Consider the following 14,112-nt stretch of genomic DNA (forward strand, 5'->3'; position numbering starts at 1 on the left):
AAGGTTTTTTACAGTAAAATTAGCAAAAATGTATTCTACTGTGTTGGCGTTTCATTTCAGTGTGTTGAGTATTATTTAAGTATGTTGACGTCCAATTGGAGTGTGTTGACAACTCATTTTAGCTAGTGTGTTGACGCCTCATTCTAGTGTGTTTGACATCTCATTGAGTGTGTTTGATGTCTCATTCTAGTGTGTTGAAGTTTCATGTGAGTGTGTTTGACATCTCATTCTAATGTGTTGACGTCTTATTTGAGTGTGTTGCTGTGAGATGCTAAGTAGCTGACAAGGTTATATTTAGCCAGCCGTCTCATCTGGAGTGGGCGGCCTGCTTAACAACCCGCCACGCTACCCTCACTTCTTGCATTTGTAATTCTTCTCACCAATCTTCCTCATCCTCAAAACTATTCAGACACAACAAACGACAAGACTATCACCAATACCAACAAACGACAACACTATTATCAACAAACAACACTGTCACCAACACCAACAAATGACAACGCTATCACCAACAAACAACTTTATTCATGGAAATTACAAATATTTTATAGTGTCGGTTCTGAGGTCACAGGTTGTAGGCCTACAATAGTAAGTTTGTTCAGGTATAGGTTAATTTAATATCTTTATTATGCACCCTATACCCATCCTGTGGGCGGTAGTCAAAAAGATTAGAGGTAAATAATGAGTCCAGGGACTGTACACATAAATATAGTTACATAAATTATCATACATAGCAGCATATGTGTAGAGTACCTAGGATAACCCAAGAAAGTCAGACAAAGTGACTTATTGTCACTGGGGTCCTTGTAATATCTTATTTAAACTTAAAAGTTATAACAGCTAAGTAACTCAATTATGTGAGAGACAGTTACAATAAAAGGAGATGTACTAGGAATAAGGTAAACTGAGTTATTTACATTAACATTAAAGAGAGGATAAGATCACAGTAATAGGTACATGTATGTTAGCTATACAATGAGTCACTCTCCTTCCTCTGTCGCTACATTCATTAGGTACCTTTTGGCTCTCTTCCTGAACTGGCTCATGCTGTGACAGGCTTTGACATGTGCAGGCAGTCACGGCGTTCCATTCCTTTATTACTATACAGTAAAAGATCTTTGAAGCCTGACCACTTACTGTGGGTGCTACGAAGTTGTGTTCCCTTCTAGTACTATAATTCCTTTGGTTCCCAGCCTTGACAGACTTGGCAGCAAGATATTCTGGACACTGAGTAGTTTTATAAGCATGATTTAGCTTCAGTTGTTTTACTGTCTTCAACATTCAGCATATCCAGTTGTTGTAAGTCATGCTGGCTTTCATGCTCTTCGACCCAGGTCCCCTCAAGGAAGGTTCCTTGATGTTGGTGAGAGGCTCTTGATTTAGGGAATTGGGTCTGTGCTCCAGTACCCCGAATTAAGCCTGAATGCCTTCCACATCATCCCCCCCCCCAGGCGCTGTATAATCCTCCGGGTTTAGCGCTTCCCCCTTGACTATAATAATAATTCGACCCAGGTCTAGGATGAGTCTTGACATTTTGTTCTGGATGATTTGTAGTCTATCTTTCATTTTTGTTTGCTTGTTAAGGCAGAGTACCATGAAGAACGAGTAATCTGTATGGCACTGTATAAGCGCTAGACATAGGTCCTGCGTGCCTCAGTACTGAGACACTGTGCTTGTCTGTAGAGGAACTTTAGTCTGCCATTCGCTTTCTTTGCTGCACTGTTTCCTATCAATTCTCCTGATATGTTTGGGTCAAAGGGGATTCCTAGATATTTCACTGAAGATACTGAAGTGATGGTTCCCCTCTACACTAGACATTAAAATTATTTACCCTTTTCTGTTGTTTTTTCGTGCCAAAGAGTATGGCTTCTGTTTTCCCGAGGTGTAATTATAATTTGTTGTCTACTAGCCATTTGCTGCAGGGCTCTAGTTCTAGTGACAGTACATTAGCTGTATCTTGTGGGTCTTTACCTGAGATATAATGCATACAACAGAAGATTACACTTGACAGTGATGGGCATGCCATTCACGATAAGGGACCCAGAATACTACTTTGGGGAACCCCACATGCTATCGGCAGGGGTTCTGGTTCTGTGTTGTTGATCTTGACAATTTGTTTCCTGTAGCTCAGGTAGGACTTGAACCAGTCTGCAGAACCTATGCCGATAGCTTGTAGTTTCTTACATAATATGGTTGACCGCATCAAAGGCCTTTTTAAGTCTAAGGTCACCATACCTATGAGATTCTCCTAGCGACATTTCAGTTCTCATATAGTCCATTATGTAGATTTAGCCTTGGATAACGCAAGATTTACTAGGATAACAAGATATAACCTAAGAATTACCCTTAAGTAACTCAAGATTTGACTTAGGATAACCTAAGATTTAATCTAGGATAACCCAGAATTTAACCTAGAATAACTTAATATTTGACCAGCAAAATTTAAGAATTATCTGTGGATAACTCAAGAATTATTCTGGGATAACTCAAGAATTATTCTGGGATAACTCAAGAATGATCCTAGGATAACTCAAGAATTATCCTATGATAACTCAATTATCCAAGGATAACCCAAGATTTAACGTAAGACAACCCAAGATTTAATGTATCTTATTTCATTAGGGGGTCCTCACACTTTATTTACCCCACCTTTCTAACTCTCTTTGTTGCCCCAACCAAACTCGCAGTTTTCCTCTCCACCTGTCTTTCTACACAGTTTTTCCCTTCCTTCATCACATGTAATTATTCCTATCACCACCACCCTACCTCTCCATGCATAGTGTGAGAAATTACCTGCATGAGGTTTAAAGGGTATTACCTGAATTATTACATGTAAGTAATTTGGGTGAGGTAAGTGGGCCTTAGTCACAGTAGGTTGCAGAACTGTCACTCCCTCGATGCCCACTCCTTCACCACTCTCACAAAAAAGCTTGACCTGACATTAAATTAATAATTAAAAAAAAAAAAAAAAAAGCTACTCTGGTAAATTAAAATTATGTGGACTGTATTTTATTTTGGTTTGCTTGCTGGGTACACAAAATATAACTGTTAGTACAATACATTTAATACAATAGTGTCATTAGAAAAGAAATTTGTATTACCACTTATCATTTAATTACTGTAGTTGGATCACACCACAGTGCCTACCTAAAGATAAAGATAAGATTTATTTCTTTGTAAAGGTTACAATGTGTAATTACAATTTTGGTTTGCTAAGTAATCCACTAAGTGATCCACTATCTGCATTACCAGGTTTGCTGGATTCAGGTGGAGTCAAACGGATTTCGCTGGATTCGGACAGATTCAAATGGTTTCGTTGGAAATAAAGCCAAATCGGAAGAACTGTTACAAAAAATTAAATACATCGGGGAATTATAGACTAGCTAGCTTGGAGAGTTGTCTAGTACTGCTAAGATGAACACTACCATGAAGATCTGTGTAGTCTGCAGAAAGGGTAAGGGACGAAGACAGGCCTGGATTGCTTGCCACCTGTGTGGTCAGTGGTCCCATAGTATATGCAGGGATTTTAAACTAGTGACCACACTTGACATAAACTCAGAGAGATGTTTTTGGGGCTGCCCAAATGAGATACACCTGTATGAGGAAATGACATCTATATTAAAAGACAAGAACACCAATAAAACATCCTTCTTGAAAGACTGTCAACATGGTATGACAGCTGGGAAAAAAAGATGGGTGGTAGGGACTGGGCTGTCTTGGACAGTGCTCCTGAGGGGGCTAGTGCTGTCCTGGAGGTCAGTGCTGAGGGTGCTAGTGTTGTCCTGGAGGAAGGTGCTTCTGAGGGTGCTAGTGCTGTCCTGGAGGACAGTGCTGAGGGTGCTAGTGTTGTCCTGGAGAAAAGTGCTCCAGAGGGTCCTAGTGATGTCTTAGAAGATAGAGCTCGTGAGGGTACTAGTGTTGTCCTGGAGGACACTGAAGACAACCTTATTCAGTCCACAGAGGTTCAAAATAGAGATACTGCTGGAGATGAATCAAAATGGGATGTGGTCTCAGGGAACAGTGTCGACACACTACCAGCAAAACCTGGTGGAAGCACTGATGTCCATACAGGGGTAAAAGATATTGAGGAAACAGGAAAAATAAATGCACCAGCAGTGAACGCAGCTACAATAAATCCTAGCAAACAGAAGTACAATCTATGTAAATACTATGCCTTGGGTATCTGCAGGCACGGTATATCTGGTAAAACAGGTGGGACATGCACCTTTGACCATCCCAAAAAATGCGGCACCCACATGACAACAGGAGAGTGCAACTTCCTTTCTTGCAACCTATTTTACCCAGAAATGTGTCACTCATCAATCCATGAAAGAAAATGCTACAATGCATACTGCCAGGCATATCATCTAAAGGGGACCAGAAGACACAGACCAGCAAGACTATGGGAAACAAAAGAGAGGACCCACAACCTCTCCAGGGACAGAGGTTTTTTAGGGCCAGAAAGGAAAAAACACTGGCAAGAAATGACAATAATCCTACACCACCGGAAAACACTTCTGGAGCAGAGGCACGAACATTGGCCTATACCCCAGAACAACAGATATTAGAGTCAGCAAATAAAATCCCCCTAAATTCCACCAATACGACATTTGTCTTCTGCAAACATACAGGGTCTAATGCCGTCAAAAAACAACAAAATTCCTTACATCAAGGGACTGCTCACGGAGTCAAATGCAATGTTTGCAGCATTCACAGAGACCCACAAAGGATCATTATGACAATGCAATATGGATCCCAGGTTATAACCTATTCCGATGCGACAGACTAAAGAGGCAACAAGGGGCGGTTGGCCTGTATGTCACAAAGTCACTCATTTGCACAGAACTACTAAACACCTCAAATGATGTAGTTGAAGTTTTGGCGGTAAAGATCAAAAACCAAAACCTTGTCATTGTGGTAGTATACAAGCCTCCAGATGCAACTCCCCAGCAATTTCAGGAGCAGCTTGAGAAAATTGACCAATGTCTGAAAAATCTCCCAACTCCTGCCCTAAACATCTTACTACTAGGAGATTTCAACCTGAGACACCTAAAATGGAAGAGTATAGCAAACAATGTTTTAGCAGAGATCACTCCAGGAGGCAGCTCAGATGAAAATTCACACACACACATGAACTACTAAATCTCTGTAAAAAATTCACCTTAAACCAGCAAATAGTTGAGCCTACAAGACTAGAAAATACGCTGGCCCTCATCTTCACTAACAATGATGATCTGATACGTAATATGACTGGATCACGGACAATTCACTCAGATCACAACATAATAGAAGTACAGTGGACCCCCGGTATTCAATGGCATCGGTATTCGATAAATCCGGTATTCGATGCATTATATCGCAAAAAATTTTCCTCGGTATTCGACTGAAAACCCGGTATTCGATACGATTCGTACGAGACCTGTTCACATGTGGCCTGAACTGCCCCTTGTGTGCCAGTGTTTACACACCAGCCAGTGTGCGCGCATCTAAGGATACATTCGGTACATTCCATATTATCCATATTATCACTGTGTTTGGTGCTTGTTTCTGCAAAATAAATCACCATGGGCCCCAAGAAAGCTTCTAGTGCCAACCCTGTGGTAAAAAGGGTGAGAATTAGTATGGAAATTAAGAAAGATTTTGAAGGGTTTGGGGCTAACCCTGAGAAGCCTATACCAGTTGTGGAATACATTGTGCCTACTTCAAAAATTAAGGAAATGTGTGCACAGTGGGTTGAAGTGCAAACCTTTATGGATGAAAATCACCCTAACACAGCTATTACAATGACAGTGTTGTGGCCCATTTTAGACAAATCGTAAAGGAACGGGAGGTACAGAACTCTATGGACAGATTTGTTGTGCGACAGAGGTCCAGTGACTCTCAGGCTGGTCCTAGTGGCATTAAAAGAAGAAGGGAAGTAACCCTGGAAAAGGACTTGCTACCTCAAGTCCTAATGGAAGGGGATTCCCCTTCTAAACACTAACACCTCTCCTCTCCTTCCATCCCATCAATCATCACCAGATCTTCATTAAAGGTAAGTGTCAATTATTTTATTGTTATTGTAATTATTCTGTTGCATTAAACTTAATATTTCATGTAGTAAAATTTTTTTTTTCATACTTTTAGGTGTCTTGCACGGATTAATTTGATTTTCATTATTTCTTATGAGGAAAATTGATTCGGTTTTCGATATTATCGGTATTCGATGAGCTCTCAGGAACGGATTAATATCGAATACCGGGGGTCCACTGTACAGACATGTATGCACAGGGCTCTGGACCGGCAAAATATGAGCAGTCATGAAGGTCTCTTCATGAAATTCTGTTATTACTGTTCGTTCTGTTGAACAGCGGTTTAGTGCCAAAGGAGGTAGCATAGGTAGCAAAGATATGGCCTTGGATTAGTTTGGCTTTAATTGGAATGGAGTGAGTACACAATGGACAAAGTGAGGGAATGACCGATAGCCAGTCTGCAGAGGGGAGCAGTTGAACCTGAGAGGGTAGGCCGTGAAGTGAGAGAGAGTGGGCCCAGCGTCCCACTGACCTGGGCAGGCCTAGAGAGGGCAGCACCCGAATGCTGCGGAATATGAAACTAGCAGACAGAAATGGCTGTCTACATTTGCTCAGCCATGCACCTCGCATCGTCCTGACACGACAATACTGGTGGGTCCAAAGGTGTGAAAGAATTACTTACAATAGCTACCCCAGGGAGGGACTGGCTTTTGCTCACTCGTAAATCTAAAATGGACATAAAATGCAGCAGGCAAAAAAAAAAAAAAAAAAAAAAAAAAAAAAAAAAAAAAAAAAAAAACTCTCCCAGCCTGAGGGAAGAGGAAACTGGTGAGCCTGTGCAGCTTCATTGAGGACAGAGCCAGGAGACGTCGGCACTGGAACTAAAATCTTCTATATACAGGTTGTCCGCAGGGCTGAACATCAGGCTTGACTACTCATCCACGAGCACTGTTGCACCCTCACATCTGTAAACATTGACTGACGGTAGCATTTCCTAAGGTGTGACATATGACTCAAAGGGCGGCACTGCCCTGACCTTAATACAGGCTTTAAAAGAGACACTGGTTGCACATACCTACAATAACACTATTTTCATGGAATTCGTTATACTCTGGGTACCCTTCTAGAATTATTTCCATATTTACATGATGTTGTCCACCCTGACTCTGTTATCAGCTAACTATACAATGTGAGTTTGCACGTTTTCACAATCCATTTAGATCTGTGTGTATTTACTTCTAGACACTTAGTAAGGTTCATTGTGACACTGTCTGGTTCATTTCATAGCATTCTAATACCGAGTACAGTGTTAATCTCAACAATCCTATCACTGATACTAGAAATACCAAGCTCCTTCCTCATATTAGAACCTTTGTAGATTTGGGACACCCCAAGAATAATTCTGAGAGCTTCCTTTTGCATTAACCCCAAGGGTTGGAGAGAACTTTCTCTAGCTATTATTAACATGGGAGCAGCATAATCAATTAAGGACCTAACATAGGCTATATACATCATTCTCACGATTCTCACATTAACACCATAGTTGGGGTTGTAGCCAGCAACAGCTTTGAGAGCATTTAGCCTATCTTTGCACTTCTTATTTAGTAGTGGTATAGTGGATTTGTTAAAGGGTACATCTACGCCAAGATATCTGTAAGTTTTAACGTAGCTAATGTTTTCACCCTGCAAATAGATGGGTGGGGGATGTCGTTTGCTTGTTAATATCTTTGTTCTAGAAGAGGATATTATGAGGCCTAGTCAGTTACAAATTGCTTGAACTTCATTAAGAATGGTACTCATCTTCTTATACCCTGTTGTATGGATCATGATGTCATCAGCATAACTTATAGCTATATGTTTAGGTGAGGCAGGTAGAGCATTTAGGAGAGCATTAATCAGAATATTAAATAGCATGGGACTGAGAACTCCTCCCTGCGGTGTACCTAAAGACATTTCTTTAGACTCACTTCTAAAGCCAGAGGATACTCTATTTGACAGGTGTGAGTGTAAGTGTGAACCACCAGGTGGTTTTCATGTAGTTAGCTGATGGGGTGTATCAGGGAGATAAGATGTTTTCTGATGGTAGATAGTTTTGAAAGTGATGAATGTGTCTGCATTTCTAGAGTTTTCAGGTAGAGTGTTCCAAATTTTAGGCCCTTTGACATACATTGAATTTTTGTAAAGGTTTAATCAGACACGGGGAATGTCATAGAGATGTTTGTGTCTGGTGTTATGCCTTTGGGTCCTGTCACAACTATCAAGAAAGCATTTTAGGTCAGGGTTAATATTGGAATTTAAGGTCCTGTAGATGTAGATTGCACAGTAGTAAGTGTAGTAAGTTCTGAACAGTGAGTAAGTTTAGATCTACTGCGACTTTTTGTTGGGTTATTATTGGCTTTAGGTGGGTTGCTACAGTTGATCCCCAAGCACAAATAGCATAGGTGAGGTATGGATAAATGAGTGAATGGTATAGTATGAGAAGGGCAGATTGTGCCATGTAGTATCGTATCTTGGAGAGGATCCCAACCGTTTTGGATACTTTTTTTGTTATACCTGGAGTTTACCTGGAGAGAGTTCCGGGGGTCAACGCCCCCGCGGCCCGGTCTGTGACCAGGCCTCCAGGTGGATCAGAGCCTGATCAACCAGGCTGTTACTGCTGGCTGCACGCAAACCAGCGTACGAGCCACAGCCCGGCTGGTCAGGGCTTTTATCATTTCTGTCTTTATCCCATCAATCTCAGCTGCTTTACCCCATGACATTCTACCCACTGCCTCTCACACTTTCCCCACACTCACAGCTGGCTCTCCTACAAGATGTAATACCTCCCTGCCCAGTGCATGAAATCACAGCTTCCCTATCTTCAACATTCAACAGTTTCTCAAAATATTCCCTCCATCTTCCTGATACCTCCAACTCTCCATCTAATAACTGTCCTCTCCCAGTTTTAACTGTCAAATCCATTTGTTCCCTAGGCTTTCTCAACTTATTAATCTTACTCCAAAACTTTTTCTTATTCTGAACAAAATTTGTTGATAGCATCTCACCCACTCACTCATTTGCTCTCCTTTTACATTCCTTCACTGCTCTCTTAACTCTCTTCTTCTCTCCATATACTCCTCCCTTTCTGTTCCACTTCTACTTTGTGAAAACCTCTCATATGCTAACTTTTTCTCTCTTACTACTATTTTTACCTCATCATCCCACCAATCGCTCTTCTTCCCTCCCACACCCACTTTCCTGTAACCACAAACTTCTGCTGAACACTCTAACACTACATTCTTAAATCTATCCCATGCCTCTTCAACTTCATTTCCTATACTCTCATTAGCCCATCTTTCTTCCAGTAGTTGTTTATCTTACCCTATCTTCCTCCTCCTTTAGTTTATAAACCTTCACCTCTCTCTTACTTGCTGATTCCATTCTACTTGCTTCCCATCTACCTTTTACTCTCACTGTAGCTACAACTAAAAAATTATATGATATATCTGTGGCCCCTCTATAAACATGTACATCCTGAAGTCTACCTGTCAGTCTTTTATCTACCAATACATAGCCCAACAAACTACTGTCATTACACCCTATATCTGATCTTGTACACTTATTTATCCTTTTTTTTTTCTTAAAATATGTATTACCTGTTACCAAACCCCAATTTCATTTATGTTGGGCACCCCCATTTTCATTTACATCTGGCACCCCAAACTTACCTATCACACCCTCTCTTAAATAACAAAAAAAGACAGTACCGTGACTGGAAGGATACACAAATAACCCACACACAGAAGAGAGGAGCTTACGGTGATGTTTCGGTCTGACTTGGACCATTTACAAAGTCACACTAACGAGAAGGAGAGGAGGATGGGTATATATAGGCAGGAGGTGGGAGTGGTAGTAGTGGAGGTGGAAGGAAGTAGTAGTGGGGAGGTAGTTAGAGTAGGAGGGGGCAATCAAATACTAAGAAAGAGGAGCACTGCAAGGGAACTGGTGCCCACAGAGGGTAAGAGCAAGAACACAGAGGGGGGGAAACAAATAAATAAGTAAATAAAGAAGGAACAAATACACAGGGCAGAAGAAAGACAGCCCAAAGGAGAAAAAGGAAAAAGGAAAGGGGAAGAGGGAGAAGAAGAAAAAAAAGTCCTCCCTAATACACAACTTTCCTTGTATGAATCTTAGTCCCAGCTTCGTCTCTGTAGATGCCTTCCTCTCCCACTACATTGTAAAATGCTCCAAACTTCAGAACACTTGTGACCTAACCTGATTCCTCCTTTTTTCTTCTCCCTCTTCCCCTTTCCTTTTTTCTTTTTCTCCTTTGGGTTGTCTTCTCCCCTGTGTATTTGTTCCTTCTTTAATTACTTATTTATTTGTTTCATCCCCTCTGTGTTCTTGCTCTTACCCTCTGTGGGCACCAGCTCCCTTGCAGTGCTCCTCTTTCTTAGTATTTGATTGGCCCCTTCTACTCTTACTACCCCACCCACTACTACTTCCTTCCACCTCCACTACTACCACTCCCACCTCCTGCCTATATATACCCATCCTCCTCTCCTTCTCATTAGTGTGACTTTGTAAATGGTCCAAGTCAGACCGAAATGTCGTCGTAAGCTCCTCTCTTCTATGTGTGGGTTATTTGTGAACCCTCTCTTAAAATATGTATTACGTATTACCAAACCCCAATTTCATTTACATATTGCACCCCAAACTTACCTACCACAACCTCTCTAACAATTTCTCCCATTTTAGCATTTATGTCCCCTACGACAATTACTCTGTCACCTGGTTCAAAAGTTCCTAAACACTTTTTTAACATCTCCCAAAATCTCTCTCTCTCTCCTCTACACCCCTCTCTTTTCCATTTGCATACACACTTATTATGACCCACTTTTTGCATCTAACGCTTATTTTAACCCTTTCAGAATCGAGAGGCCTCTCCTAAACTTGTTCGAAAAAAAAAAAATCTTTTGAAAAGATAGAGAATCTTTTTCCGATCATAATGACACCAAAAGTATGAAATTTGATAGAAAACTTAGGGAATTATGCTCTAGCGAAGTTAGCAGTCTTGATGATGTTTACGCATCGGCAATTTTGCCCACTTTGAACCCTATTTTCAGCCAATTCCAGTGTACTAGTTGACAAAAATCATAACTATTTCGCTAGAACCCCATTCTTTCTATCGAGTGAGTACAAGACACCACCCATTTACCGATTTCAACTATCCAATAAAGTGGTCAGAAATTAGCAATTTTGCCAATTTCACACAAATTTCAAAAGATACCAGTTTCCAAATAGGGTTCAGAATAAACAAGACAGACATTCCTGGCACTAAAATAACATTTCCTCTGTTCATTAGTCACATCCCCAGGCCCTTCTTACATTTCTTTTGCTTTCCACTTTGAATTTTTATTCTCACAAAAAATAGAAAATAGGCCTACATATGAAAGAATGGGTCTATGTGGTCAGTGTGTGCAGTATAAAAAAAATCCTGTAGCACACAGTGCATAATGAGAAAAAAAAAACTTTGATCGTGTTTTTGGATTAAAACAGCGACTTTGCACTATATTTTCGTATGGTATTTATTGTTGTATTCTAGTTTTCCAGGTCTCATTGTATAGAATGGAAGACATATTACAGAAATTGAGATGATTTTGACTGGTTTTACAATGAAAAGTACCTTGAAATTGAGCTCAAAGTAGCAGAAATGTTCGATTTTTACCAAAGTTCAAAAGTAAACAAATCATGCTAAGCATCCAATACACGTCAACTGGTGAGTCTAATATTCTTTCACAAGTGCGCCGATATTATTTATACCATTTCTACAATAATGCAGTAGTCTGCATAACAGTAAATCTTATTTTTTTAGTGAGAATAAAAATTCAAAGTGGAAAGCAAAAGAAGTGTAAGAGGGGCCTGGGGACGTGACTAATGAACAGAGGAAATGTTATTTTAGTGCCAGGAATGTCTGTCTTGTTTATTCTGGATCCTATTTGAAAATTGGCATCTTTTGAAATTTTTGTGAAATTGGCAAAATTGCTAAATTCTGACCACTGTATTGGATAGTTGAAATCGGTAAATTGGTGGTCTCTTGTACTCATTCGATAAAAAATAATGGAGTTCTAGCGAAATAGTTATGATTTTTGTCGACTAGTGCATTGGAATTGGCTGAAAATGGGGCTCAAAGTGGGAAAAATCGCCGATGCGTAAACATCATCGAGACCGCTAACTTCGCGAGAGCATAATTCTGTAAGTTTTCCATCAAATTTCATACTTTTGGTGTCATTATGATCGGGAAAAGATTCTCTATCTTTTCATAAGAAAAAATAATTTTTTTTATTTTTTTTTGAAATTTGGGGGACCCTGTGGAAAATTTTTTGATTTTCCGAAACTATAGTGCCTAATAGGTGTTTAATGTGTCTATATGGGTCAAAAATGTATTTGAAAATAAGAGTAGAACCAAGAGTTCCCTTGGCGCATGCGCGGATGTGCGGGGGGGAGCGCGTATTGTTTTGAATGGTGGTGAGGAAGCTGAGAAAATATGGAACCACGAAATTGACGTTCACGGTGGCCTAAAGATTAATATAGGCCTCATTTCATAATAAGAAGTGTCGTAACTGTTCCTGGTGGAGAGTGAGGGAACGGGATTTACGGGACCACAGTAATAGAGTGGTAAAAGTGTGATATGAAAAGGAGCGGGTGACTGACGCGTCACAATGGACTGTGTCCTGGGGAAAATTACCCTTGGATTAATCAGCACTCATCGGTCTCAGATCTTAATGGAGTGACCTCTAGTTTGTATAATAGTTATGAGACGTTAAATCGGCTTGTGAATTGTAATGTAATTAATGTTAATAACGCTAAGTTAAGAGAATATGTAAAGCGAAATAAGTCGTTTGCTCCGAGTGAACACGCTAGACCTCGTTGTTAACGAGACGAGGAAAGGGAAACTCCTTGAGTCACGACGTCTAAAGCAGGACAAACCAGCGGATACCTCGTCCTGCTGGAATGAGAATCGTGTCGGTGTAGCAGGACATCGAAAATGAGATGGTGAATCAAGAAATGAGGAATATCAATCACCCACAGTTAAGTAACCCTTCTAGTTATAGCAACCTTAGACTGGCCAGTGGTGGTATGTTATAATTAGATAGGTTATGAGTGATCCAGCTACCTCAAGTGATCACCAGAGAACATCTGGTAAGTGGTGGGATTATGTACAAATGTTTTCCTTGATGGATGTATCCAGGTGTATCCTACCCCCCTCCCCTTCATTCAGCTAAACTAATATAATCTATACAGTCCACAATTAATTAGTAGCACCGTACTTGTGGGTGCTACCCAATCCATACTGGTCTCGGATAGATATGGATAAGATTGTGAGGTCGAGGGGACCACTTGGTGCGACCAGGGGTGGTTAAGTTTTCTCACATGTCTACACGGGGTGACTACGGTAAACAATATGATTGTCTCTCAATGAGATTACTGGTATGTATATAATGTTGAGGTACATACAGGTAAGCACCCTAGAAAATTTTCCATATCTGCCCGTTGGTCCTTCGAGAACGGATGCAATCAGTGAAAAAAAATTAATTGAATTAATTACTTAATAATTAAGTGACTGATTGAAGGAAGTGGGTGTAGGGTGCACAAGTTTAATCGATCGTGTGATGGATGACAATTAGCCCAATTAATTGCTAGCACATGTGTGGCTAGGATTTATACAAGAGTAAAGTGCAAGAATTACTCTTATAAGGCGCCTACTTAAGTTGTATAATCAGTGATTAATAATTCTCTAACCATGACTGGATCTAATGGAGTTAATGTGGCTGACAAGTCCGTGAATTTTAGAGTAATGAAAGCATCATTACAGGCTATTAAAAGCCATGTGACGAAGGCATTTGATTTAGTGAATCAAAGAACCGTGAACCCTAATGAATTAAAGTTATATTTAGATGCTTTAGAGAGTAGATTTGATTGGTACAAATTGTGGTTTAAAGACTGTGAAAGAGATCTGCTAGAGAATTGTGCAGATGGAATGGAAATGAATGTTTTAATTAATCAACATTACGAATTGGAAGAAAAACTGTCTTGTAAAAGTAAGGCTTTGAATAAATTA

At 40.2% G+C, this 14,112-nt stretch overlaps 1 protein-coding gene across 6 annotated transcripts in view; it reads left to right on the plus strand.

The window, feature by feature from the left end:
• Window positions 1–14,112, plus strand: part of LOC128688956 (receptor-type guanylate cyclase Gyc76C) — a 619,662-nt gene that overhangs the window by 104,111 nt on the left and 501,439 nt on the right. The window contains exon 1 of one of the 6 annotated variants that reach the window (XM_070083062.1): window positions 162–206. The exons of the other annotated variants lie outside the window; for them this stretch is intronic. Within the exon in view, the coding sequence (XP_069939163.1) occupies window positions 177–206 (30 nt within the window). The 5' untranslated portion in view covers window positions 162–176. Of the gene's footprint in view, window positions 1–161; window positions 207–14,112 lie in introns of those variants that run through there. 6 annotated transcript variants of the gene reach the window in all.

Source organism: Cherax quadricarinatus, chromosome 1 (genome assembly GCF_038502225.1).
Source record: "Cherax quadricarinatus isolate ZL_2023a chromosome 1, ASM3850222v1, whole genome shotgun sequence".
Lineage (NCBI taxonomy): Eukaryota > Metazoa > Arthropoda > Malacostraca > Decapoda > Parastacidae > Cherax > Cherax quadricarinatus.